The sequence below is a fragment of the Chanodichthys erythropterus genome, chromosome 6 (genome assembly GCF_024489055.1).
Source record: "Chanodichthys erythropterus isolate Z2021 chromosome 6, ASM2448905v1, whole genome shotgun sequence".
In the NCBI taxonomy this organism is placed as follows: Eukaryota; Metazoa; Chordata; class Actinopteri; order Cypriniformes; family Xenocyprididae; genus Chanodichthys; species Chanodichthys erythropterus.
In genome coordinates, this window is record NC_090226.1 from 35,419,224 (window position 1) to 35,447,185 (window position 27,962).

Here is a 27,962-nt window from a genome sequence, read left to right on the forward strand (position 1 = left end):
AGTAGCCTAAATGACTCACTATGGTCTGAAATATATGTGTTTTAATCCTCTGGATCACACTAAACATAATGATCTTATTGAACATGTCTGTTATCCCATAATTCCCACTTTTGGACACAGTGCCTGTGTTTTTCTTTTAAAATAGTCTGACATTATTATAAGACAACACTGCAAAAACAGTTTACTGTCAAGCTGTTACACTCTAAAAAATGCTGGGTTAAAAACAACCCAAGATGGGTTGAAAATGGACAAACCCAGCGATTGGGTTAAATGTTTGCCCATCATGCTGGGTAGTTTAATTTAACTCAACTATTGTTTAAAAATTACAGAATTTTTTGCTTAAATGAACCCAGCATTTTTTAGAGTGCATATTCTGTTATATATTTATTGTCCAACATTCCCAAATTTTCTGATGCATGTCCTGAATTTAATTTCATATGTTGATATTAATTCAGTGTTTATAATGCTAATACTACACTCTAAAAAATGCTGGGTTAAAAACAACCCAAGCTGGGTTGAAAATGGACAAACCCAGTGATTGTGTTGTTTTAACCCAGCTGTTGGGTTAAATGTTTGCCCATCATGCTGGGTAGTTTTATTTAACTCAACTATTGTGTAAAAATTACTGTATTGCTTACTTAAAATGAACCCAAAATATCTTGAAAATTAACATTTATTAATATGTTAAATAAATGAACATTTTAATTTAATTTTAAGTCAGCCATATAGTCATTTTCAAACAATAGTTGGTATAAATTAAACTACCCAGCATGTTGGGCAAACATTTAACCCAACAGTTGGGTTAAAACAACACAATCGCTGAGTTTGTCCATTTTCAACCCAACTTGGGTTGTTTTTAACCCAGCATTTTTTAGAGTGTAGATCTTTTAACCCTCTAGTACGTAATATGATATCAATGAGGAAAAAATTATTTGTGTTTTTCCTGCTCAAAATTGGACACTTTAACTATATAAATAAACATTTTCATAAATTTCTAATTTATTTATTCTTTTTTATAAGTTTGTACCACAATGGAAAAATTAAAACATTTGGCACTTTCATGTAGAAAAAAGAAAAACATTTATTGAAAAAACATCAATTTCTTTAACTAGACACTTGAACAAACAAATGTACCCAGTTTTTAATGTATTAAAAGTATTATATTTAATAAAAAGTAACATTTTATATCCAGCTGTTGCTCTCAGGCAACATTGTACCATAGTGGAACACAAGAATTACCAAACCATCATATCTTTATGTTATTATATCAAGTTATCATATCCATCTCCATCTTCTCTCTCTCCATGACGGACTGTCACTATGATTTCATCTTCCTCCTCACAGCATGACCCCTCATTAACTCCTCATCCTCACCTTCATCAGCTGCCAGAGCTACCTGTGCTTTATAGCTTTATGAAGTGCTTTAGAAAATGTGCAGATCGTAATATATGCAGATATAGTATGTCAATTACTATTCTTATAAGTGCATTACAAAATCATGTGAAAATGCAAATATATTAAGATAATTCTCTTTTCCTTACAATTATAATACATTTGTATTCAGTCCTATTATGGCTGTATGGCCTTATGTGATTCCATTATGGTACAATGTTGCCTTGAGGAAACACACAGTTTTTTGTTACTTTCTCTAAAGCATTTGATGATATATAATGTAAAGTTCTTGCCAGTGAAGGTGACTCGTATTTTCTGTGGGTGATTAAATGGATACAAACAAGTGAAAAAAAAGAAAGCACTTTTCATTGGAGAAAATATGGAGTCATGTGACGTGCTGAAACAGGACACAAAATGGACCCCTGTTGCTCATGTTTTGGTTTTTTTTGCACTTTTATTGATTAGTATTTGAGTTATTCTGTCCTGAGATACGTTTGATCAATCAATTGGTGCCTTATTTTATTAAAACAAACTAAAATAGACCATGTTGGCTGGAGGCAACACTGTACTATAGAGGGTTTAAACCCAAACTGACTGGGTTTCTAGACAGCAAAAGTTTTGTGAAAAAGTGGAAGACTTAAACACAAAGTGTGTAAAATAAACTGTTAAAAGGATCTGATGATCACTAGTGATAGTATTTTATTCTGTGTTGTCATCATTCAGGTCGGATTTCAGCTTTAATGTACGTTTTTTTTAAGAAAGCAGCAGATATTGTAATAGAAACTAGTGGACTGCAAGTCGCTTTCACCCCGAAATGGCAACAGGTTCAAGTTATGCCTCTTTCTATTGCTTGTGTCTGAAATGTTTGTTTTGCAGTCATGATAGCAGCTAACATCTCAAAGCCTTTAACAAGAACAGACTTGCTTGAAAGATGTTGATGTACTGATGTAATCCTCTCCGCACGTAGTCGACTGCTTTGGTTCCACTTTCAGGTGTAGTGAATCCTCCACAGAATCATGCTCTCTCTGGTTTAACACAGTATTTGTGGAGGCAGAGGCGGTGTAGTGCTCTTCACAGGAGGGAACTGCTCAAAACACACCCTAAAGATCGCCAAACGCTGTGGAGGCCAGTTCTTTCTGTTGCTGTTAATGATTTTTTATTTTATCTCTCAGGTACAAATGTATCGTGCCAAACACATAGTTAGACAATTAGAAGCTAATTCAGAAATAACAAATACATAACATTAATTGCTCAAAGATGTCTCTAAGAGGAAGACACGCATCACACAGTGCATGGGAGTTTCCCAAATGGCTGTTCTGCCACCTTTATTTAAATACCCAGACCAGAACAAAAGGATTGTAAATATTTACTACACCAACACCTGGTTTTGGGGGAAGAAAATACTGTTATCAGATACAAAATCCATTCGTCAACATCAGCTCTGTCATGCTCTTCTATGCAGCTCACTAAGCTAACCATCACGACGCACACACACAAGATCTCTGCACGTTCTGAAAGAAATGCCACATATGTTGCTGCTGAAGACCACACAAAGGAAACAACAAGGGCTTTAGCTTTAGCGTTCAGAAGAGTCTGTCTCGAGTGGTTCAAACAGAAACCAGTTCTGTGAAATGGCAGGGCCTTTCTCATGAGCGCAGGGTTCATTTCAGACCCATCTGTGCACTGCGGCACCTCACCGTTGTGCGACATGCCAACCATGTAAGGTATCTTTTTTTTGTGTGTTCAACAGAAGAAAGAAACTCGTACAGGTTTGGAACAACTTGAGTGTGAGGAAGTGATGACTGCATTTTAATGTGTGGGTGAACTTTCCCTTCAAGAATCTGAAGGAAACACTCATATGCACGTGATTTTTCAGCCATGAAAGTGTTTGTCAGCTTCTTTCTTCAGTAGGCATTTCAGTGTTTGCATCAGACGTCTGCACTTCCTCTAAACACTCATGACCAGTCAGACATTATGAAGCATCACACTATGATTTCTTAATACATTTGAAAGTTATTAAACTTTTTGTAAAATCAAGAAAATATGCTGAGAAACAGCAAAATAAAAGAGTCAGATGGACCAAAAACTGCAAACTTGCACAGAAATGTAACTCTACAATAAAAAAGTTAACATGAACTAACATTTATTAATCTATAGTTGGTGTTTATTTCAACATTTACTAATACATTATTAAAATCAAAAGTTGTATCTGTTAGTATGATTTCATGGACCTGAGCTGACATGAACAAACAATGAACAGTTGTGTTTTTTTTTAACTAACATTAACATAGTATGTATTGTTGGTTATTAGATAGTTAGAAGTTATTAATGCATTAAATAACCTTATAACTAATGTGACCTCACTGTAAAGGGTTACACATCTAAAAGACGCCTAAAATACATCATAATGTGCTTTAAAAACTCACTGAACTCTTCCTGAGGTGTTCATGTTCTTTGTGAAATACACCTGCTGTTCTTCCAGTAAACCGACTGAGTTCAGATTGATCGTGTCTGATGCTCGAGTGACTCCGGGCGTGTCTGTGCCATCGGGATCACCACAGATCATTCAAAGACTTCATTTTCACAGATGAAGTCACGAGCGCTTCCTCCGTGTCCCACAATCCCTCACTGCAGAGCACTGACTGAAATCACTGGATCAGTCATCTTCTCTTGAGCTGTAAGTACACTGTTCGCTTTCTCTCTCTGTTGCAGTGTAATTTCATCTTTTTGTATCTGTTCGTCAGAGATGGGTAGAGTATATCCAAAAACTGTACCAAAGTAAAAGTATAAGAACTCATAGAAATATTTAATCAAAGTAAAAGTGAAAGTACAAATCTTAATAGTTACTTGAGTAAGAGTAAAAAGTATTCAATGAAAAAACTACTCGAGTTGCTCATTTCACGTTATTTTCTAACTATATAACATGCTCTGTATATATATATATATAGAGAGAGAGAGAGAGAGCATGTTATTATTTAGATAGATATTTAAATTATTATTATCATAATTAGATATCTTTGCAACAAACAGAAAGATTCAAAGATGATATTAATGTAATACAATTTTTTAAGAACATAAGGAAGAGGATAAAAAACAAGTTTTAATTATGGTACATGAAAGATCTCATCATACCTCTTCAAAAAAAAAATACATTTTATTTTATTAATTATTCTTCGTGATTTAATTAAATGTTATACTTCACATATGAAATCTATAGCTATTTTCTTAAGAAATCTTTGTTTGTGAAAACAAGGATAAGAAAGCTAACAGTAGATTCTAGATTTGTTTTGGCTTTTAAAAAAGCGAACAACATCCTTAATGTGTAAATTACAGTTCATATTAACTTTAGAAAAACAACAGGAACTCAAGTGATGAAACATTACATGAGAAAAATAAATGACAAATATCTTCATTTTTTTATATCAGCTACATCACAAAATGTCGACACAAAAGCATTACAAGGGCATATATTAAGCAAACTTTTAAAATGCACTTTATTGGGTATACAGTATTTATAAAGTAATAACCATGTTTTCCTCCATTGAGTGTTATCTATTTTAGAACCCCCCCAAAAATTTCCCTTTTGGAGAAACTAAGTTTCGAGATTGAGAAAGTTAATGAATAAATTTATTACATTCTTTGCTTAAAAGTGAAACACCTCCCAAACATAACTGTGAAAGTTGTTTTGAGCATGAAGCTTTCATCAGACATATTAAACCATAACAGAGTTCAATTCTTTAAACAGAACAGGACATTGAGAGTTTATTTTCAACAGGTCTTTGGCGTCTCCACTGCTCACAGGCTGCCCACAAATGAGTGGGTAAAAAAAAGTTAATTTTTTATTGTAAATTATTTTAAAAAATGAAACTTTCATATATTCTAGATTCCCTACATGTAAAGTAAAACATTTCAAAAGTTTATTTTTTAAATTTTGATGATAATGGGCATACAGCTCATGAAAGTCCAAAATCCAGTCTCTCAAAATATTAGAATATTTCCTAAGATCAATCAAAAAATGGATTTTAAAAACAAACGTTCAAGTTCTTTAAAGTATGTTCATTTGTGCACTCAATACTTGAGCACATATTACAGCAAATGACTTGCTCTAGCACAGATTACAGCATCAGTGAAGTGTGGCATGAAGTGATCAGCCTGTGGCACTGCTGAGGCACTATTGAGCCTTCAGATCATCTGGATATTGTTGGATCGACTGTTTCTCAGCTTTCTCTTGAAAATATCCCATAGATTCAGGGGTCAGGCATGTTGGCTGGCCGATAAAACACAGTAATATCATGGTCAGCAAACCACTTGGAAGTGGTTTTTGCACTGTGGGCAGGTGCTAAAGTCCTGCTGGAAAAGGAAATCAGCATCTCCATAAAGCTTGTCAGCAGATGGAAGCATAAAGTGCTCCAAAATCTCCTGGAAGATGGCTGCATTGGCTTTGCACTTGATAAAACACAATGGACCAACACCAGCAGACGTCACGGCCCCCCAAATCATTACTGACTTCAGAAACTTCCCACTGGACTTCAAGCAGCTTGGATTCTGTGCCTCTCCAGTCTTCCTTCAGACTCTGGGACCATGATTTCAACATGAAATGCAAAATTTACTTTCGACCACTGTTCACTGTCCAGCTCTTTTTCTCCTTAGCCCAGGTAAGATGCTTCTGACGTTGTTTCTGTTTCAGAAGTGGCTTGGTAGTCCTTTTCCTGAAGATGTCTGAGTGTGGTGGCTCTTGATGCGCTGACTCCGGCTTCATTTGACTTATTGTGAAGCTCTCCCAAGTGTCTGAATCGGCTTTACTTGACAGTATTCTCAAGCTTGTGGTCATCCCTGTTGCTTGTGCACCTTTGCCTACCCAATTTCTTCCTTCTAGTCAACTTTGCATTTAATATGCTTTGATACATCACTCTGTAAACAGCCACCACATTCAGTAATGACCATCTGTGACTTACTCTCTTTGTGGAGGGTGTCAATGATTGTCTCCTGGACCATTGCCAAGTCAGCAGTCTTCCCCATTAGTGTGGTTTCAAAGTACAAGAGATACCCGGAATTTATACTGTAGGGATGCTCATTTAATGAAACTCAAATGTAAATATTCTAATATTTTGGACTTTCATTAGCTGTACGCTCTAATCAACAAATTAAAAAAAAAAAAAAACTTTTGAAATGTTTTACTTTACATGTAGGGAATCTAGTATAAATGAAAGTTTCATTTTTTAAAATAATTTACAATAAAAAAAAAGAACTTTTTCACGATATTCTAATTATATGACCAGCACCTGTAAATTAAGATACATGTCCAAAAACCAGTAAAGAAATGCTACATTCTTTGGAGTGTTATCGTGGCGTAATCTGTTTGGTTGTAAAATGCCAGCTATTGGCTGTATGAATTGAAATAAAGATCTTCATCGCTGGCAAACTATAGGCTGCATTTGCAGATTTGCTTTTAATTGACCGTAGGTCCACTGTCACTTCATCCAATGCCCGAGTGAGAAACCGCTTCATGAAGGGTGTTTTTGACCCCTACACCCTTCATCCCTTCGAAGCTCTCACTCCAGAGGGCAAAGAGGCATAGGGATGAGCCCTTCCGAATGGAGTTTTGCCAACTTGTTTGATCAAGTCTTTGTGAATGGTGCATAAGTAGGCTACAGCTATTTCATTAGAAATGTTGCCTACTTAAGTTAAAGTACCCACATTTAAATCTACTCTTAAAAGTACAATTTTTCCAAAAATATACTAAAGTAACTACGCACTTCTGCAGCTCGATGTCAGAGCAGGCGTTTACCGGAGACAGTACCGGGCTGCAAACATTGGGCAGTGACGGGGCTGTAGACTGGCTGAGATCTGTGGTGATGGCGATGAACAGGATTACAGTAGGGTGACCGTGAATAGTCGACGATTCGAAGCTTCGATAGGAGGAACCTGATTCTCACAGACGAATCTTCGCAGAGGTGTTACGAGACGAGATATGGGGGTGCTCAATATCTGATTTCACACACACCTACAGGTTCTCCCAATAGGTCAGAGCCGTAACCACCATAGACACTGAGGGGTCAAGCCCCCCCCAATAATTAGAAATGCAGCCAAATGGGCCAAATTTTGGCACAGAACATAACTGTGACACTGTAGTTTATCTTCAGCACAGTTAACTTGAACAGTTGATAATCACTTCTTTTGATTCTAGATGTGGTCTCTGAGTTGCCAATCTCAAGTTGTATGACTTAGTTGGTCACATTTTCACAGATTAGAATTTCCCGGATCAATAACCTGTGAGCTAAACGCTGTTACTACACAAATAACATCTCTTTTCAGTCGTAGTAATGTAGAGAAGCAGCTACAACCTGATTTTCCTCAAAATCAGTGATGTGTGAACTGAATTTGGTGACAGTACAGTGTGTAACATTGAAGTAACTCCTGCAGCTCTGTGTGCAACCCGTGTCCATCAGTGATGTGTCTGTGTTTTCTGTCTTCAGTCTGACGGAGACACTCGGAGCTCATGGAGACTGAACGGAATGAGGATGTGCCGGACGGTGAGACACGCATCACATCCTGCTGCTTTCACTATAGAAGTAGAATGTGAAATATAATTTTGACAAAAGATTCTTATATTTGCTTTACCAACCTCCCACCACATATATGCACATTTTCAAAAGAAACCTTTTTTAACTTAAAAAATTACAATTTTCACAAAATAAAGCATCCTGTAATCATTTAATATTAAAATGCCAAAAATAATTTGGCTTTGAAATTGTTTTCATATTCAAAACAACTAATATCAAATGATGAACTGAAAACCCAGCAGTTAAAATAGAAACATCTGTAATTTTATTATTCCATTCTTTACCTATATAAAATCTATAAATTATATAATCTAATTTAGCTCCGCTACCCCTATTGTTAGATGCTTTAAAGCCGCCGTATGTAATTTTTCGCAGCTAAAGGCGTAGCTTGATGATAACACTGAGTTTGAGCGTGGAATCTTGGGAAATGTGGTCTTCACCTCACAGCCAGTGGAAAAGAACCGGGACGGGACAGAAATCATGTTCATGGATGAGATTATTAACGTTACTGTAGTATGAAGCAGAGCAGGAGCGAGTGTTGTCAGGACACTGTTGAACCAGATACTGTTCATTTCAGGCCTGCTATTCCTGTCTTTACACAAGATGGCCACAACACCTGTGTCTTCTGACAAGATGGCCGCTATAACAGCGTCTTCAGCCAAGTTGGCTGCCAAGCCAGAGTTTCTTCATGTTATGCCTGCTCAGCCAGAGGCTGTTCACGTCATGTCTGCCAAGTCTGAGTCTCTTCACAAGATGACCACCATGCCAGAGCATCTTCATGCCAAAGCTGCCACGCCAGAACCTTCCCACCGAACCTTCCCTCAAATGTATCTAATATGATAAACAGAGCTGCGTTTCCTCATACTCATGACCGGAAAAGCGGAAGCGGCGCCAGCGACTGTGTCATAATAAAAGTCCCGCTGCTCGTGAGGTGTGTGTTGATCAATCGCTCCAGCTCTGCTTCACACTACAGCAGTGGTTCTCAACTCCAGTCCTCGGGACCCACTGCTCTGCACATTTTGTATGTGTCTCTTATCTGACACACTCAATTCAGTTCATGCAGACTCTCCTAATGAGCTGATGATCTAAATCAGGTGTGTTAAATAAGGGATACATACAAAATGTGCAGAACAGTGGGTCCCGAGGACTGGAGTTGAGAAACACTGCACTACAGTAACGTTAATAATCGCATCCATGAACATGATTTCTGCCCGAGTCCTATTTCTGTTCTTTTGCACCGTCCGTTGAGGTGAAGACCACGTCCCAAGATTCTGCGCTCAAACTTGCCATCATCAAGCTACGCCTTTGTTTTGAATATGCCTCTAGCGACCTCTAGTGGACAAAATTACATATTGTACCTTTAATATACTAAAAATTCTTCTTTAGTACTTCTTAAGATCATCTTAAGAACATCTAAGTGTAGTCAACTGTGCTAGTTTGAGACAGCATGAACTAAATGAACTAAAATGTGCTTTTTATATTTTAAAAAAATACATTTAGCTACCACTGTAGTACACTATGGGTTCAAATGTACTATAAGTGGTATCTAAATACATTTTTTAAATTAGTGCATGAAAATAAAGCACTTTAAGTATATTATAGAAATGTACTTTTTTCACCTGGGTAAACCTGTGTCTTTATATTTTATTCTTAAATTTTATTACTATGTTCCTTATGTGCACTGGAAGCTTCAGGACCAGGAGAAATTCCTTGTGTGTGTGTGTAAGCACAGTTGGAAATAAAGCTCTTTCTGATTCTGATTACTAAGTGTTTGCTTTCTGGGCATTTTTGGTTTGATAATGTCATTCATGGATGGAAATGGGAGGTTTGTTATATTACAGGAGATCATTAACTGTGCAGGATGATTTGTTGTTAATTTGAGTTCATGTGTTGAAAACCTCATCCGCGGCTCACGTGACTGAAGCGTGAGTGTTTCTGCCATGTCTCAAGGATCAGTCATTCTGAACCGCTGCACTACTTTTGACACTCTAAGTATGTCTATATCTAATCTGTGCTGTAAGTGTGGCAGTGAAGCGTGTGATGTGTGTTTGTTTCAGAGAGCCAGCGGGATCCTGCCCTCTACAGTCCGGTGTCTCGGCAGGACCAGCCCATCACGACATACTTCGATGAGAGGGTTCCCATCCCGGAGGATGACACGGCAAAGGTAGCTGAAGCAGAGCGTTGTGGACTAGAGGTCTTCACAGGACTTCCATCCGAAACCCTAAGGTCCGACCAGTGGCGTACGGGACACCTCCGCAGCCCCCGCGGTGCATGGGGGCCCCCACCCTATGATGGGCCCTGTCGCAGATTCACCTATTTAGGCTAGACTACTTTATAGCCTTTGCTTTTTTTTGGAACTGAGCTCAACTGAAAATAAAGCATCCAACTGAAGCCCATAAATGCAAGCAGAAGATCATAGAAAATAGTGCTAAATTACCACAAAAGGGGGAAAAATTCATCACTGTTGTTCCCATCGCCGTTTGTAAGGTAGCCAAGACAACAGCAAGCTTTGATGCACTGTGTTACTGTTAGCAGACATGTGCCGAGACAAATAAATATGTTCGGTCTTTGCTGAGACATTATTATTGTTATTTATATTATTATATATTGCCCAAACGTATCGCCAGCTCTGATAATGGTCAGCTACCGGAATGTCTGAAGTTCTTTTCCAAATGTAGCCTAGCCAATAAGTCTAGTTATTTCTTTATTCTTTTACTGTAACTACATGAATTTAGTTTAGGCCTACATCATTTGATGCACCGATCGAAATTACTGAAAATTTGTGGCCGAAACAGCAATTTATGCGCTTGTCTAGAAGGGAACCTTATATACGCCTATACGCAAATTTGTGTCTAACTTAGAATTTAGACCAGCTGAAATATATTGTTAGACACAAAAATATCTTTTCAATTAATTAAGTAATAAAGACATGTAATAAAGTAATAAAGAAATTTAATAAAAACAGAAAAACGTCTATTTCTTCAGCCTTATTCAAAGGCCGCGGAAACATGGATTCGTTTGTTACGCACTTCAATCCATTCCACAACCGACGTTCTTGGTTTTCTTCCTATTTATTAGATATAGGCAATTGGTTGATGAAACATTGATTGAAATTAAGATACAATTTCTACAAAACAAAATTTACTTTAAAGAAAGACTTACTATAAAACAAAACTTAATGAAGTGGTCAAACTCATGTCTGACCCGCTGCATGTCTCCTCACATTGCGCATCCGTCATGCTATTCACTTTTCATAATCAACATAGGTGACATTTAAAAAAAATAATATTAGGCTATAGCCCAATATTTAAATATAAATATGAAACTAAATCGGCTACTTTTCCCTCTGGCCGACGAATGCGCCGGCGCGGTCTGATTTTCCCCTCATGACAGAAACAACTTAAAACAGGCCTTCCGTCATTTTTGGCGATAGCCACAGATTGGTGCAAGACTACAAATGGTCTACTTTTTTACAATTTTATTTTATATTTACGCTCACAATAACAACACCTTGTAGGCTACTTTTGTAAAATAGAATAAATAAAAACAGGGTGCGCTTTCAGGTGTCTCTCTGTGAGAATCTTTCTGAAACGTCTCAAAAATGTATTTAAACTCGGCGAATAACTGTACCTAAAAGAAAGAAACATCTCCATTTGATAAGAAATTTGTAGGTCTGTGTTAAATAAGAGGCGATCTATCCGCTGGAATGTGTTGTTTCTGAAATCATGGCCAGTGCTCGTTGCGGCTGTTCTCCGTTCTCTTGGCGCTCCTTTGGTTTTAATGAGGAAATTAGCCTAAATATTTATTCCTGCAAGTATTTTAGTCTGCGATATCAAAATCACTAAACATTATATAGGCCTATCATAGGCTAGGCTATAATATTATTCGATAATAACATCAAATGAATCAATGCAATGATAATTCACCACATGATTCACTGTTAAATCAGTTTTTGTAAACTGTGGGGGAGATGGACTCAGGTGCACAACAAATTTTAACACATGACATCACTGCTTGTGGGAGGGGCCCCATCTCATTCTTTGCGGGGGGGCCTCACAGACTTCCGGTACGCCACTGGGTCCGACCCTAGCGGGTTTGGATTCAAAACTTTGTCAAGTGCCTCAGACACGGGTCAGGTCTGATATTAGCAGCCTCAGGTCTTGGGTAATTTTAAATAAATGTGCTTGTACCGAATGGACCTGAGAAGACCTTAATTTGTTCGTTCTGGGCATTTAACAGTGTTTTATTATTTATATATATGAAATAATTCTATGACAAATTTCTGAAGAGACTCGATCGATTTTTATGATGAACAGATTCAATGTAGGCTTTCACTGACATGTAAACATTTGATCAGCGAACATAAGCAGAACCTGAATGACGCACAAGAACAAACCTCTTCTGGAAGCTCAAACGTGCTGCATAACCAATGGCCGTTTCTCAATATGCGTTCTTGTCTGTACTTGTATTCTTGTGGACTTGTGAAACGTCATCGCTCGCTGCTGTTCACATCTAGCCAAGTACAGTTTAAATCCCCGGATGTGTTCCGGATGAACAGGTTAAGAAAAAATGTAATATAGTGCATACATGTATCAAACTGCTTCTCTCTAGAGTTGTTTTTCTAGCTGACTATCAAGTTTATAGTCATTGATTTGCTCTTCTGAGGTAAATGTGATGGTATGTGTCATTGCCCTCCAGCCTAACATCTTTCCTGAGGCTGAAACACTGATTGATGGATTACGTGAGACATGATTCATGTCAGTCAGTTGTTCTGTATATTTCAGCATTCCTTCTGATGTTCATTCATGTTTATTTGGTGCTGTAAGCAGCAGTGAAGAGGAAGAGATGATGGCAGTGTAGTTTGATGAGGGATCAGTCACGTGTGGGTAATGGGTAAGAACACACTGCTTTGCCAGATTGTGGTTTATAATTGCTACATTGTTCCTCATGAATTGGTCTCAAAACTCAAAACATCTTGGTTTCTTCGAGCTTATACAAGAGGAACAGATTCTGAATAAACAAGTGGAAAAAGTGTTGTGAAAACAGCATAACTCTGGACGCTCGTCATGTGTTCTTCAGAGGGATACGAATGTGACTCAGTTCAGCATTAACTGAAGCAATCATGTGACCTTGTTTAGGGACTTATTTCCTGTATCAGGATAGTTGTGAAGTGAAAGCAAAACACGGGGAAAAAGAGGAAACAAAGCCCATTTCCACACAAGCATAACAGCCCTTATATGTGACGTCAGCTCAGGAGATGCACTAGTGACAGATGGAAAAAATAATAATCCACCTCAATTGAGCGCATACAATTTGTTTTGTTTTGTTTTGAATTTATGTGCATCTTGGCATTTCCGTCCAGTGTTTTTTCATGCAATATCCTGAAATAGTGTTTGGAAACACATGCTGTGTCCCAATTCTCCTACTTATACTATGCCCTGAAAGTATGTACTCTTTTTGTAAAGAAAAAATACATACTTACAAGCTTTGGGATATTCTATCACATCATACAATTGCGTCTTTGCATCCTGACACACATCCTGGCACCGTAAACTGGCCTGTCAATCATCTTAAATCTACCACATGTAATTTAATTTCCTACCGTACCTGAGAGAAATGCAGTAGCACGATGATCGCAGGTCTTTCATGCATTTAAAAGTTAATGACCAAACAGATCTTTATAAAAGTCCACATTGTTATTGCAGATGAAATATAACATGATAACATTAAATAAATGTTTTTTATCAGGTTAAACTGATTTCTCAGACCTCTCACCATTGGTCACGCATATCCACCATGTTTTGTAGTTTTTTAACACTTTTTACTTTGAACTGAATTCAAACTTCGAATATCTACCAGAAATAGTAGACCATCCAGGGACTTTTGGTATACTCTTTTCAAAATACTATGCTTTGTGTCACTCTTATTTTAATCTCACTTACTATTAAGGATGGATATGCACACTGGGACTCAGGGATAGCTAGTGTTGTCATGCTTACATTTTCCTGCAGTCACATCACATGCACATCTCAAGAATGTTCTGGAGTCCAGATCGAGATGAATGTGAATGCTAATGGATCGCTGTGTTGAACTCTGCCTCTCTCTAGATGTTTAGCTTTCGTAAACTTTGGGCCTTCACTGGACCGGGTTTTCTGATGAGCATTGCGTATCTGGACCCTGGGAACATCGAGTCGGACCTTCAGTGTGGGGCTATAGCAGGATTTAAGGTGAGTCCAGATTTCATGTACAGCATCTGCACTTGTGTTTATTACATCTGAATAACACGATGGTCATTTCTGATGCTCTGAGATCTTTCATTCCTGTAGATCAAACATTAGCAACGCAGAGCGTTCTTGTTTTCCCAAATGTGTAAACACAAATCATTTCAGATTTCAACAGGACAGATGTATCAAATCAGAAATGCATATTGTACTTCTTTCACAAGGTGTTCACACACACTTCTTGGTGACCTTGTAGAGGTGAAACAAATGCAGTCAAATAATTGCACCTTACTTAAAATACTAAACAAAAAATGTTGTAACACATTGTATTACTTCATACATTTATCAGCTTTTTTAATGTGTATCTTTAACTGCACATCGTCAGAAGAACTGCGGTTAAAACAGCAACAGCTCCTGTTTCATCCTTTACATGTTTTCATTTGACACTTTTGTCCAAAGAGAATCACACTGCAGTGAAGCTCTGCGTTTCATCAGTTCTCTGGGAATCGAACCCATGACCTCGGTGTTAACTGCATCTTACAGTTCAATGTGAGTCAGATTAATGCTCTAATTTATAAAGGATTTGATTAATGAAATATGGAGTGTTGGAGAAAATAAGGGATGGGAGGAAAAAATATTTTTCAAAGCCTTTTTCGTTCCCCTGAGAAACTTTTGCGGAGGAAGGCTCGATTTGAGTAAAATTAGGTTGTAGCTCGCTGTCTACATTACTACATTTGGAAAGAGGTGTTATTTGTTTTTTAACGTTTAGCTCACAAGTTATTGATCTCAGAAATTCAAATCTGTGAATATGTTACCAATTTTACTACAGATGCACAAATGTATCAGCTGCCGATATTTATCGGCCGTTTTTTGATCAATTTACAACCATCGGCATATCGGCTGTAGCATGAAAAAGGCTGATGGTTTATTAATTAACTGCGTGAAGGCATTGAGCTGTATAATGTCTGTTGCGTAATCAAATATTAATCCATAATCTTATATTCCTGCTGTGCTGCTGCCTGCGTTTTAATGTTAATCAAACAACAAAAGACAAAAAGGATTAATATGTAACGGGCCGTATTCAGTCACCACACCATCTACACAAGATCCGTCCTCGTTCACACTCACCAGAATACTGATCACCTGCACGTCATCATCAATCCACACTTCATTAGATCACCGTTCCTTCACTTCCACGTCTGGACTCGTCTCAGTCAAGACCATACCAGACTCACCTGAAACTGCTATTTACCTGCCATCCAGTTCTGATCCTGTCATCATCTTCTGCCCGTCTTCCTGTTCATCCCGTCAGCTTCATTTCCAGCTCAAACCTGCAACATGCCAAGACCGCTGATACCATCAGTTATGTTCACCTGCAAGTCTGTGTCTGACACCTGCATGTTCTGCGTGTCTCTGTATGCGGTTTCATTGAGCCTACCTCACACACACACACACACACACACACACACACACACACACATGTTTGTTTTTGTGAATTGTGGGGACTTTCCATAGACTTCAATGCATTTTACACTGAACAAACTGTACATTCTATCCCCCTACCCTGCCCCTACCCCTAAACCTAACCCTCACAGGAAACTGTGCAAACTTTTACTTTTTCACAAAAACTCATTCTATATGATTTATAAACCCATTTACATTGTGGGGACCGCTGGCTGGTCCCCACGATGTAGGTGAACTCAGGTTTATATTACATCATGGGGACATTTGGTCCCCACAATGTAATATAAACAAAAGCACACACACACACACACACACACACACACACACACACACTTGTGTTTTCAGCCTCTGCTGCCTCACTAAATGAGGACATGAATGCATGAACTTCATCTCCAGAGTCACTTTGCTAGAATTTTACCGTTTCATTTGAGAAAATCTATCGTCATATCACAAACACACAGAAACTCGAAAGTCTTCACTGCAACCCGTCAAAATGAAAGTCTAGTTTAAGTAATTGTGACAGAAATATATTGCTGTTATATAGTAGAATTGTCTCAGTGTAATAATAATATATGGATTTAATTTATACGGTGAAGAATATGCAGTGTTATTTTACATTTGTTTACTTCATTTCTGTTTCTGAAAACTTTTAAACCTACCTAAAGCACAGCTTATTTCATATGTAGGCTAAATTTGTTCTGTTGTATTCATGTATTAATGTTGGCCTGCTGAATGTTAAATGGATCCAATCCATGTTCATTAGAAATTTTGATGATGCTGCAATAAACTAGTATAACTTAATGCATGTTTTTTTTAACTTTGCTGATTTGAAACATGATCAAAACACTATCCATTTTAATGACAAATGTTAATGACAAAATTAAGAGAGCAAGTTACAAATATCATATTGAAATCAGCCAATAATTGTTTGTTAAAATTGGTATCGTATCAATATTACAATATTATATTATAAAATATATTATAAAATATTACATATTGTACCTTTACGGAAATTTTTAGAAAAATAACGTAAGGATAATGTAATGTAATGTCTGTCCCTCAGCTGCTCTGGGTTCTGCTGGCCTCCACCATCATCGGGCTCCTGCTGCAGCGCCTGGCCGCGCGCCTCGGTGTCGTCACAGGGATGCACCTGGCCGAGGTCTGCTACCGCCATTACCCCAGGGTACGTTCATCAGCAAGACCAACATACATGTGCTTCAGATGATTGCTTTCTAAAATCTGCTCTTTAGGCATGTGACTATATCATTTTCATACCATAATAATTGCTAAAGCTTCTATCATGGTACAGTGGGTACGGAAAGTATTCAGACCCCCTTAAATGTTTCACTCTTTGTTATATTGCAGCCATTTGCTAAAATCATTTAAGTTCATTTTTTTCCTCATTAATGTACACACAGCTCCCCATATTGACAGAAAAACACAGAATTGTTGAATTTTTGCAGATTTATTAAAAAAGAAAAACTGAAATATCACATGGTCCTAAGTATTCAGACCCTTTGCTCAGTATTTAGTAGAAGCACCCTTTTGATCTAATACAGCCATGAGTCTTTTTGGGAAAGATGCAACAAGTTTTTCACACCTGGATTTGGGGATCCTCTGCCATTCCTCCTTGCAGATCCTCTCCAGTTCTGTCAGGTTGGATGGTAAATGTTGGTGGACAGCCATTTTTAGGTCTCTCCAGAGATGCTCAATTGGGTTTAAGTCAGGGCTCTGGCTGGGCCATTCAAGAACAGTCACGGAGTTGTTGTGAAGCCACTCCTTCGTTATTTTAGCTGTGTGCTTAGGGTCATTGTCTTGTTGGAAGGTAAACCTTCGGCCCAGTCTGAGGTCCTGAGCACTCTGGAGAAGGTTTTCATCCAGGATATCCCTGTACTTGGCCAAATTCATCTTTCCCTCGACTGCAACCAGTCGTCCTGTCCCTGCAGCTGAAAAACACCCCCACAGCATGATGCTGCCACCACCATGCTTCACTGTTGGGACTGTATTGGACATGTGATGAGCAGTGCCTGGTTTTCTCCACACATACCGCTTAGAATTAAGGTCAAACGGTTCTATCTTGGTCTCATCAGACCAGAGAATCTTATTTCTCACCATCTTGGCAAACTCCATGCGGGCTTTCATGTGTCTTGCACTGAGGAGAGGCTTCCGTCGGGCCACTCTGCCATAAAGCCCCAACTGGTGGAGGGCTGCAGTGATGGTTGACTTTCTACAACTTTCTCCCATCTCCCGACTGCATCTCTGGAGCTCAGACACAGTGATCTTTGGGTTCTTCTTTACCTCTCTCACCAAGGCTCTTCTCCCCCGATAGCTCAGTTTGGCCGGACGGCCAGCTCTAGGAAGGGTTCTGGTCATCCCAAACGTCTTCCATTTAAGGATTATGGAGGCCACTGTGCGCTTAGGAACCTTAAGTGCAGCAGAAATGTTTTCGTAACCTTGGCCAGATCTGTGCCTTGCCACAATTCTGTCTCTGAGCTCTTCAGGCAGTTCCTTTGACCTCATGATTCTCATTTGCTCTGACATGCACTGTGGGCTGTAAGGTCTTATATATACAGGTGTGTGGCTTTCCTAATCAAGTCCAATCAGTATAATCAAACACAGCTGGACTCAAATGAAGGTGTAGAACCATCTCAAGGATGATCAGAAGAAATGGACAGCACCTGAGTTAAATATATGAGTGTCACAGCAAAGGGTCTGAATACTGAGGACCATGTGATATTTCAGTTTTTCTTTTTTAATAAATCTGCAAAAATGTCAACAATTCTGTGTTTTTCTGTCAATATGGGGTGCTGTGTGTACATTAATGAGGAAAAAATGAACTTAAATGATTTTAGCAAATGCCTGCAATATAACAAAGAGTGAAAAATTTAAGGGGGTCTGAATACTTTCTGTACCCACTGTACATAAATGTTTATAAAGTAAACATTTCAATCAGATTAAAGTGCAAAAGAACAATAATAAAGAATCAGAACATATTCAGATATTATATGTAGGATGTTTTAGTCCAGATTAAAATGTAAAAATGTGTAAACAAATGTTTGAAAATAAATATTAAGGTCAGAATATGAAACGTGAAAAAATGTTTAACTGAAGTGTTGTGGGATGTTGATCTGTGGTGAAGTGTTTCCTGTTCCTGTGGTGTGCAGGTGCCGCGGATCATCCTGTGGATTACGGTGGAGCTGGCCATTATCGGCTCTGACATGCAGGAGGTCATCGGCTCCGCCATCGCCCTCAATCTGCTGTCGGTCGGCAGGTACATCATCACGACCAAACACTGTTCGACAGATCAAACTATTAAAAATTTTGAATGCAAACAGATGTGGCACCAGATTCAATGGGAGAAATGTTCATCTAAAAGGCTCATGTTAATCTTTTCATGTCGCATCTTCATCTTCCACATGCAGAGATGAGATCTTTACTGTTTTTAAGTTGAAGAGTTTTCTAGGTTTAATGGTACATCTGTGGCAGATTTGTGAAATATATCACTGATATTATCGTGCACACTGTCTATTCACCAACACACTCTTTGTTTCATGTCTACCTCTGTCATAAGGAGAGAAACAACAAACCCAGTTTTCCTCTGAGAAAAGCTGTAGTAAATCAGGGGCCGTATTCACAAAACATTTTATTACCACTAAGAGTTCTCAGTAAAAGTTCTTAGTTAAGAAGCATCATGTTGCCATATTCAAATAAAGGTTTTAAAATGTAGGCTAAGTGTCACTAATTAAACTAGTATTTGTTCAGCTAATTGTCAGCATGTCTACATCTCAAGTGACAATCTCGACAAATGATGTTTTATAAACAAAGTTTGGGAGGAGCACGTTCAAATGGTCTATCAAATCCGCTCCAGAGGAGGTATATATACTCAGCCGACTCACCTATAGTTACCTCGACAGTTTTCTGTATCCCTCCGCCACCCTGTTCCTCACTCTCGGCTGGGGATACAAAGAGAACTCTTGGTTTGGGAAAGCCATGTGCTCAAGCACAACACAAACAAAGACACATTGAGCAGAGACAAGATAGAGAGGAGAACCCTGATAGTTTTAACATTTGCCGTTTGAGTTCATTCAGCATGTGAAGAAATGGAGATGATCCTTAGAAAGCTTGTTTGTTCCTCAGGATTCCTCTGTGGGGTGGAGTGCTGATAACCATCATCGACACTTTTGTGTTCCTGTTTTTGGACAAGTACGGTACGTCAGCACTAAAGCAGTGTGAGAATGAGAAGAGCGACCCGTGTCTTGGCTCTGATGTGAATGTCTGGTTTGTTTCCATCAGGTCTGAGGAAGCTGGAGGCGTTCTTCGGGTTCCTCATCACCGTCATGGCTCTCAGCTTTGGTTACGAGGTGCTTTACTAAGCAGCAGCATGTTCTCTGTAGATCGGCTCTTGAAGCACAGCAGTGTGTGACAGTCTGTGGTTGTTTGCAGTATGTGCGTGTGGCTCCGGACCAGGGAGAGGTTCTGAAGGGCATGTTTCTGCCGTACTGCAGCGGCTGTGGACGAGCGGCGCTGGAGCAGGCCGTCGGGATCGTGGGAGCCGTTATAATGCCTCATAACATCTATCTGCACTCTGCTCTGGTTAAGGTAAGTGAACTGCACATGACCTGTTTAAATCAAATATATTGGTTTAAAGGCATAGTTCACAACGGATATTTGATGGCCGTGGTGTTAAAATGAATTTATGGGATGAAAAGGAAAACAGGAAGTGTGTTATAACTTCTGCATACATTAATTGAATTGGATAAAACTTCAGCTGCATGTTTGCTGTGGGAGGATGATCACATGTGACTACTGTGAGTCAAAGTCATAGTCCCACCAACTGGCAGCAGGATATATTGATATCTTAAATACAATTGCCATGGCAACGCATCAAACTTAAATAATCTTTTTGGATGTTTTTGAGGCTATTGGCTTCAAATTGCATGAAACTCGACACACATCAGAGTTGCCAGCCAGCAGACATGGGTAAGACTTAGAAACGTGGAGGAGGGGCCTCTATAGCGCCACCTTTCAACAAAAGAGGTTGTTTGCATGCTCATTTCACATACAAGTGGACTATACTTTTGACTATTTTTGTGGATTTTTATCTGTCTCATCATGGAGCTTATCGTTGTTTGGGATCAGATTGCTCACCTCAGATGATTTAAAATGGACACGGTGTAGGAATCTGCTCACGGGCTTTATCTGCTTTACCAGTGAGACTGATTCAAACTTTACATAAACATCCTCACATCACTCACGAGCACACACACCACACACGGGACTGTTGGTCTTTGTATGCTTTATAAATCAAGTATATACATATAAGTGCTTGAATTAATTGTGTGATTGTAATTATTCTTCCCCATATTTACTTCCTTAGAAGATCTATTAATAATCTTGGTGTAAAATTCTCGGAAAGAGTTACAAGTTTGAATTACAAAATAATGGCATTTCCCCCCCTATGGGGAAATGACATTATTTTTTTAAATTATTATTATTATTATTATTATTATTATTATTTATTTTTGTGTGAAATGCTTTGCAACCTTTAAAGGCACTATAGAAAATAAAGTTTATTATTATTATTATTATTATATTATTTATTCCCCTGGTGAGGATAAAATGTATCCCCCGTCAACACTGATCAATTCTACTTCACCAATAGGCAGTATAAAATATCTAAAATAAAGATAAATATTTTCAAAATATTTAACTAATTAAAATGCCTCAACATGCAACAATAAAATCATAAATGGACTATACTGTTAGTTACTGTCAATATTGTTCGTTTTTCAAGAGTAGCCTACTGCCTAAAAGACTTGTGTATATGATCCATTTGAAACAATGAAACAAATCCCATAATTAATGCCACTAAAACAGTTCATAAATATGCAGTACTCTTGCCTTGCATTATGACTTTTCCAAAGCCTTCTCTCTTAACAAAACGTCTTCATTACATATGTAACCCTCGTTCACTGAAGGAGCGAATGGAGACGTCACATCTCGCCAGAGAGACCAAACTACTTCGAGTGTAAACTGAATGATAATTCAGTTTAAAAGGTTCAAAAAGAGTTTCTTGTCTGATTGGTGTTTTTTCTTTGCTCCAGTCACGAGACATCGATCGAGACAACAAGAGAGAGGTGAAGGAGGCCAACAAGTACAACTTCATCGAGTCCACCATCGCGCTCTTCATCTCCTTCCTCATCAACGTTTTTGTGGTGGCCGTCTTTGCCGAGGCCTTTTATGGCAAGACAAACATGGAAGTGGTGAGCACTTTCATATCAGCTTCCTGTTAGAGATGTTTATTTTGGTATATTTGAATTCATGTATAAATGTATAATTGTGGTTTACTTAAACTCTTCATTGACTTGTTCCCTTCAGGGTCAGAAGTGTAATGAGAGCGGAAGTCCTTACAGTGGTCTCTTCCCAGCCAACAACGAAACGCTCGAAGTCGACATCTACAAAGGGGTATGAAAATAAATATTTATATATATCTATAAATATTTGGCTGGTTCTTTGTTTGGTTCGTTTTTGCATTGTCCAAAAATTGTTGCAAAATTTGTCATGTTTCATTGCGTTATTATCACTAATAAAACTATTGACTTCAAGCACAACTGCGCAATATGATTACAAAATCGTTAACATATTTATAATAATATTTTAATAAAGGGTGAAGATGTCAATTTTCTTCGGCCGGACATCACTTTTGCCCACTACTGTATATTCACAAAATACAATCTCTGTTTGTGATCACAAATGGTTTTCTGTCAGTCCAACAGGCCATCTTGGCATTTTTCCACAAGTCCATATTGTTTGTCTGGTATTTTGAATTTGAGTTAAATGTTCGTCACATCTTAATTTGCCATGATGGCAGAAAGCTTTCAAAAGCTTTATGAAATACCGTGTCACCCTGAGGATGTGTCTGTGCAGCACTTTGGCATGATGGTAGCATGATATGAGCTGAGGAGTTTGGTGATGGCGCCACCTGTGGGTCAAAAGTTCATATTCAATAACTCAACTTTTGGCTTTAGGCACCCCACCTGAATAGAAAACAATTAAACTAATTTATATTGATTTAAATTAAGAATTACAAAGATTTTTAATGACATGTTTTCTGAAATATGCAAATGCACAAATTTGTATACATTTTCAGAACATAAATCTGACCCTTGGATAGAGCCAGATTCCAAACTCTTGATTAGAGTTTTTACAGAGGGGATTTTGGATATGAATCAGAAAATACTTTTAAACAGACTGTGTTTAGGAATATAGTGTTGTTCAAGTCAGGTGAATGATTTATGAACAAACCTTCAGAATATATATTAAAACTGTGAAGTGTGGCGTGTGTGTAACGCTGCTGAAGTGGAGATTTCTGACCTTGACGTGGTTCATATGAGCTTTGTGTGTTAATGAATGAATGAACGTTTCTTTTGTCTTCCTGTGACTGCAGGGTGTGGTTTTGGGCTGTTTTTTTGGCCCGGCGGCGCTGTATATTTGGGCGATTGGGATCCTCGCGGCTGGACAGAGTTCAACCATGACGGGAACCTACTCTGGTCAGTTTGTGATGGAGGTACGTTCATCTACAGCTTTCATTCCTCTGTATTTGTTCCTGTGTGAGTGTGCGTCTGTACAAGCTGTTTTTTCTCACAGGGTTTCCTGAACCTGCGCTGGTCTCGCTTCGCTCGCGTGTTGCTGACGCGCTCCATCGCCATATTACCCACTCTTCTGGTGGCCATCTTTCGGGACGTGCAGAATCTCACAGGCTTGAACGACCTCCTGAACGTGCTGCAGAGCATTCTGGTACGTGTGTGACCCGCTGTAGACCCGCTGCTGAACGTGTGAAGCTCTTCTGACCTTCTCCTCTGTTTCCAACAGCTGCCGTTCGCTCTGATCCCCATCCTGACCTTCACCAGTCTGAAGACACTAATGAACGACTTCGCCAACGGACTGTGAGTATCCATACTCTATTAACTCTGAACGGTTAACAACATGATAATGGAAAAACACTTAACAAGAGATGGCAGGGTGTTTATATTCTGTATATAGTATTACATACATAGTATTTAGTTTGTTAGTTTGTATGTATTATGTAGTATAGTATTTATTTGCATCATGATTTATTCTTATCAAAGAAGTGAATGACACCTGTGCAAGGAGTTTTAGAATCAGAATAGAAGCAGTCACGTGGTTGTGTGTGAAAACGAAGCTCCAGACGTCACAGATCACGTGGTTATGGTAAAACCAATCAAGCTCCAGTAGAGTTTGATACAAGCTTCGAATCCTCTGTGACAGAGTCTGTGTCGAACGTCCTATCACTAGTTACAGTACAAACCCAATTCCAAAAAAGTTGGGACACTGTACAAATTGTGAATAAAAAAGCAATGCAATAATTTACAAATCTCATAAACTTATATTTTATTCACAATAGAATATAGATAACATATCAAATGTTGAAAATGAGACATTTTGAAATGTCATGCCAAATATTGGCTCATTTTGGATTTCATGAGAGCTACACATTCCAAACAAGTTGGGACAGGTAGCAGTAAGAGGCCGGAAAATATTAAATGTACATATAAGGAACAGCTGGAGGACCAATTCGCAACTTATTAGATCAATTGGCAACATGATTGGGTATAAAAAGAGCCTCTCAGAGTGGCAGTGTCTCTCAGAAGTCAAGATGGGCAGAGGATCACCAATTCCCCCAATGCTGCGGCCAAAAATAGTGGAGCAATATCAGAAAGGAGTTTCTCAGAGAAAAACTGCAAAGAGTTTGAAGTTATCATCATCTACAGTGCATAATATCATCCAAAGATTCAGAGAATCTGGAACAATCTCTGTGCGTAAGGGTCAAGGCCGGAAAACCATACTGGATCCCGTGATCTTCGGGCCCTTAGACGGCACTGCATCACATACAGGAATGCTACTGTAATGGAAATCACAACATGGGCTCAGGAATACTTCCAGAAAACATTGTCGGTGAACACAATCTACCGTGCCATTCGCCGCTGCCGGCTAAAACTCTAGAGCTCAAAAAAGAAGCCATATCTTAACATGATCCAGAAGTGCAGGCGTTTTCTCTGGACCAAGGCTCATTTAAAATGGACTGTGGCAAAGTGGAAAACTGTTCTGTGGTCTTTTTGGAAAACTGGGACGCCATTTCATCCGGACTAAAGAGGACAAGGACAACCCAAGTTGTTATCAGCGCTCAGTTCAGAAGCCTGCATCTCTGATGGTATGGGGTTGCATGAGTGCGTGTGGCATGGGCAGCTTACACATCTGGAAAGGCACCATCAATGCTGAAAGGTATATCCAAGTTCTAGAAGAACATATGCTCCCATCCAGACGTCGTCTCTTTCAGGGAAGACCTTGCATTTTCCAACATGACAATGCCAGACCACATACTGCATCAATTACAACATCATGGCTGCGTAGAAGAAGGATCCGGGTACTGAAATGGCCAGCCTGCAGTCCAGATCTTTCATCCATAGAAAACATTTGACGCACCATAAAGAGGAAGATGCGACAAAGAAGACCTAAGACAGTTGAGCAACTAGAAGCCTGTATTAGACAAGAATGGGACAACATTCCTATTCCTAAACTTGAGCAACTTGTCTCCTCAGGCCCCAGACGTTTGCAGACTGTTATAAAAAGAAGAGGGGATGCCACACTGTGGTAAACATGGCCTTGTCCCAACTTTTTGAGATGTGTCATGAAACTTATTTTTCCCTTAAAATGATACATTTTCTCAGTTTCATCTATGTTGTATTCTGAATAAAATATTGAATTTTGAAACTTCCACATCATTGCATTCTGTTTTTATTCACAATTTGTACAGTGTCCCAACTTTACTGGAATCAGGTTTGTAGATGGTGCTGTGATATAGATCTGATCAACACTGTTCCAGTCCTGTCCTGTTCTCCTGGCTCAGATGGAGTGAACTCTGTTCTGTGTTTGCAGCGGGTGGAAGATCAGTGGCAGTGTGCTCATCGTGGCGGTGTGTGCCATCAACATATACTTTGTGGTGGTGTACGTGATGGCTCTCGAGCACATATATCTCTACGTCATCGCTGCCTTAATCTCCTTTGCCTACCTGTGCTTCGTCATCTATCTGGTGAGATCATGCACAACATCTGAACACTATTAGAGTCAAAACTTCCTCCATTTGACATCATTCACTGAAGGGCTCAGTGGTGCAGATCCTTCAGGTCAGCAGCTCCCGCTAGAGTTTCATGAAGCCTTCCTAAACTTCTGTTTACCTTCATCTCTAAATACTGCAAACATGTCTGTGTTAAAGTGTAATGATCCTCATGTTGGTTTAACCTGTAAACTGTCAGTGACACTTGGTGTGGCCTAATGGTTAGAGAGTCGGACTTGTAACCTGAAGGTGGTGGGTTCGAGTGTCAGTACTGGCAGGAAATGTATGTGTGAATGAACAGCGCTCTCTTCACTCTCATTACCCACAACTGAGGTGCCCTTGAGCAAGACACCGATCACCCAATCGCTCCCCGGGCGCCACAGCAAGAACGGCTGCCCACTTTTCACGGTGTGTGTGTGTGTGTGTGTGTGTGTGTGTGTGTGTGTGTGTGTGTGTGTGTGTGTGTGTGTGTGTGTGTGTGTGTGTGTGTGTGTGTGTGTGTGTGTGTGTGTGTGTGTGTGTGTGTGTGTGTGTGTGTGTGTGTGTGTGTGTGTGTGTGTGTGTGTGTGAAATGCAGAGCACATATACTAAGTATGGGACACCATAGTTGGCTACACATCACTTTACTTTCATTCGATTCCACTTTTCCCCTATCACACATTTGACTAATAATCCTAAAATAGGTATCATTCAAACAGTGAAATCAATGAAGCAATGAAATCATTCATACACTCAAAATTCATCCTGTGAAATAGTTTTGAAATTGGACAGTGCATTACCATTACCAAAGGCTTTAGACACCTTTAGACAAATGAATGTGTGAGCGTGCATGTTGTGAATCAGTTGTATATTTCCGGTGAGCGATATTATAGAGACACAGTTATTAGTGGATGAGAGGCATGTGTGCTCTTCTGTCAGATGATGCTCGTTTCACCCTGTCCTCAGGTCTGGCGCTGTCTGATCGCTCTCGGCATGCGCTGTCTGGATTTCAGAGGCTCGGGTCAGTTCCCACCAGCCGCTCTCATCAATGAACCGCCAGAGTCCGATTCCTGATGAACGTCTGGACTGACTCACGCTGATCGTTTCCTCTCTAATCTTCAGGAAAACTTCTAACTTTTGGATGTCTTCCAATCATGTTTGGTATTAAAATGATCCTCTCTTTTTGCCTTAATGAGTAATGCATGTTACGATAAAATGCATTATTTTTACCATCCTTTGGGGTAAAAACTGAACCAGTCTGACACCACAACAAAACATTCAGCATTAAACTTCAAGCTGGTACATTTTGGACTTTTATTAATTTGTCAGCATGTACAATTTTAAATCATGGAATGTGTTTTAAAACAGAAAATACCTCACAACATACAGTATTGTGTGCAAACAGACAAGATTGTGCAATAATTGTACAGCAATGTAGGTAAAGATAAGTTTCAATTAAACAAATTAAGCTATACAAGCCAATGCATATATAGTCTATACAAGTACCTGACGATATTATGTAAGTGCTCTTTACACTGTGTGCAGAATTATTAGGCAAGTTGATTTTCTGATCATATGTTTTTCCAAGCACATTTTACCAATTCCAATCCACATCGATCTTAATAACTACTATTAATATTGTTTTTAATCATTTATAAGTGATATATAATTGTTCATGAAGGCTGGAAATGAAGAATGCCCTATATTCAGAATTATTAGGCAGGTTTTCTTTTACAGATAAAATGAGCCAAAAAAGAGATTTAACTCAGACATAAAAGTCAAAAATGATTAAATACTCATGAGAAGGACTCAATACTAATGTAATACTAGAAATTGCAAAGTTAAAGCATGACCATTGGACAGTGAAATGATCATTGGGTCAGCGGGGTCATACAAAAACAGCTGGAGAAGAAAAGACACGTTAACTGCAAAATAATTAAGAATTAAGGTGAAGAATTAAGTGTGAAACCATCAGGAACCCTTTAGTCTCCAGCGCCACCATTTCCCAGTACTGAAACCTACCTGGAGTCTTCAGAAGTGTGACGTGTCAGGATCTCAGAGACTTAGGTTAGGTGAAGAATCCTAAAAAGCGACCTGCTCTTAATAAGAATCACAAGCTGAAGTGTTATAAAATACATGAAGACTGGGTTTTTATAGGCCTTATAGACAGACAGCTTGAGAGTGACTCCTGAAGGACCAGCACCACAT

The 27,962-nt window shown here is 38.9% G+C and overlaps 1 protein-coding gene across 1 annotated transcript; it reads left to right on the forward strand.

Annotated features, from left to right (window-relative positions):
• The first annotated feature begins 3,915 nt into the window (after positions 1-3,915).
• Positions 3,916-27,948, forward strand: LOC137021820 (natural resistance-associated macrophage protein 2-like). Its single transcript, XM_067388798.1, has 16 exons — positions 3,916-4,069; positions 7,869-7,925; positions 10,013-10,119; positions 14,063-14,182; positions 16,704-16,823; positions 18,805-18,911; positions 19,778-19,848; positions 19,934-20,001; positions 20,084-20,239; positions 21,745-21,903; positions 22,019-22,105; positions 23,088-23,207; positions 23,288-23,437; positions 23,513-23,586; positions 25,598-25,751; positions 26,721-27,948. Exons 2-16 carry the CDS (start codon positions 7,892-7,894, stop codon positions 26,826-26,828), a joined length of 1,635 nt encoding a protein of 544 aa, XP_067244899.1. The 5' UTR covers positions 3,916-4,069; positions 7,869-7,891; the 3' UTR covers positions 26,829-27,948.
• Positions 27,949-27,962: the final 14 nt, after the last annotated feature.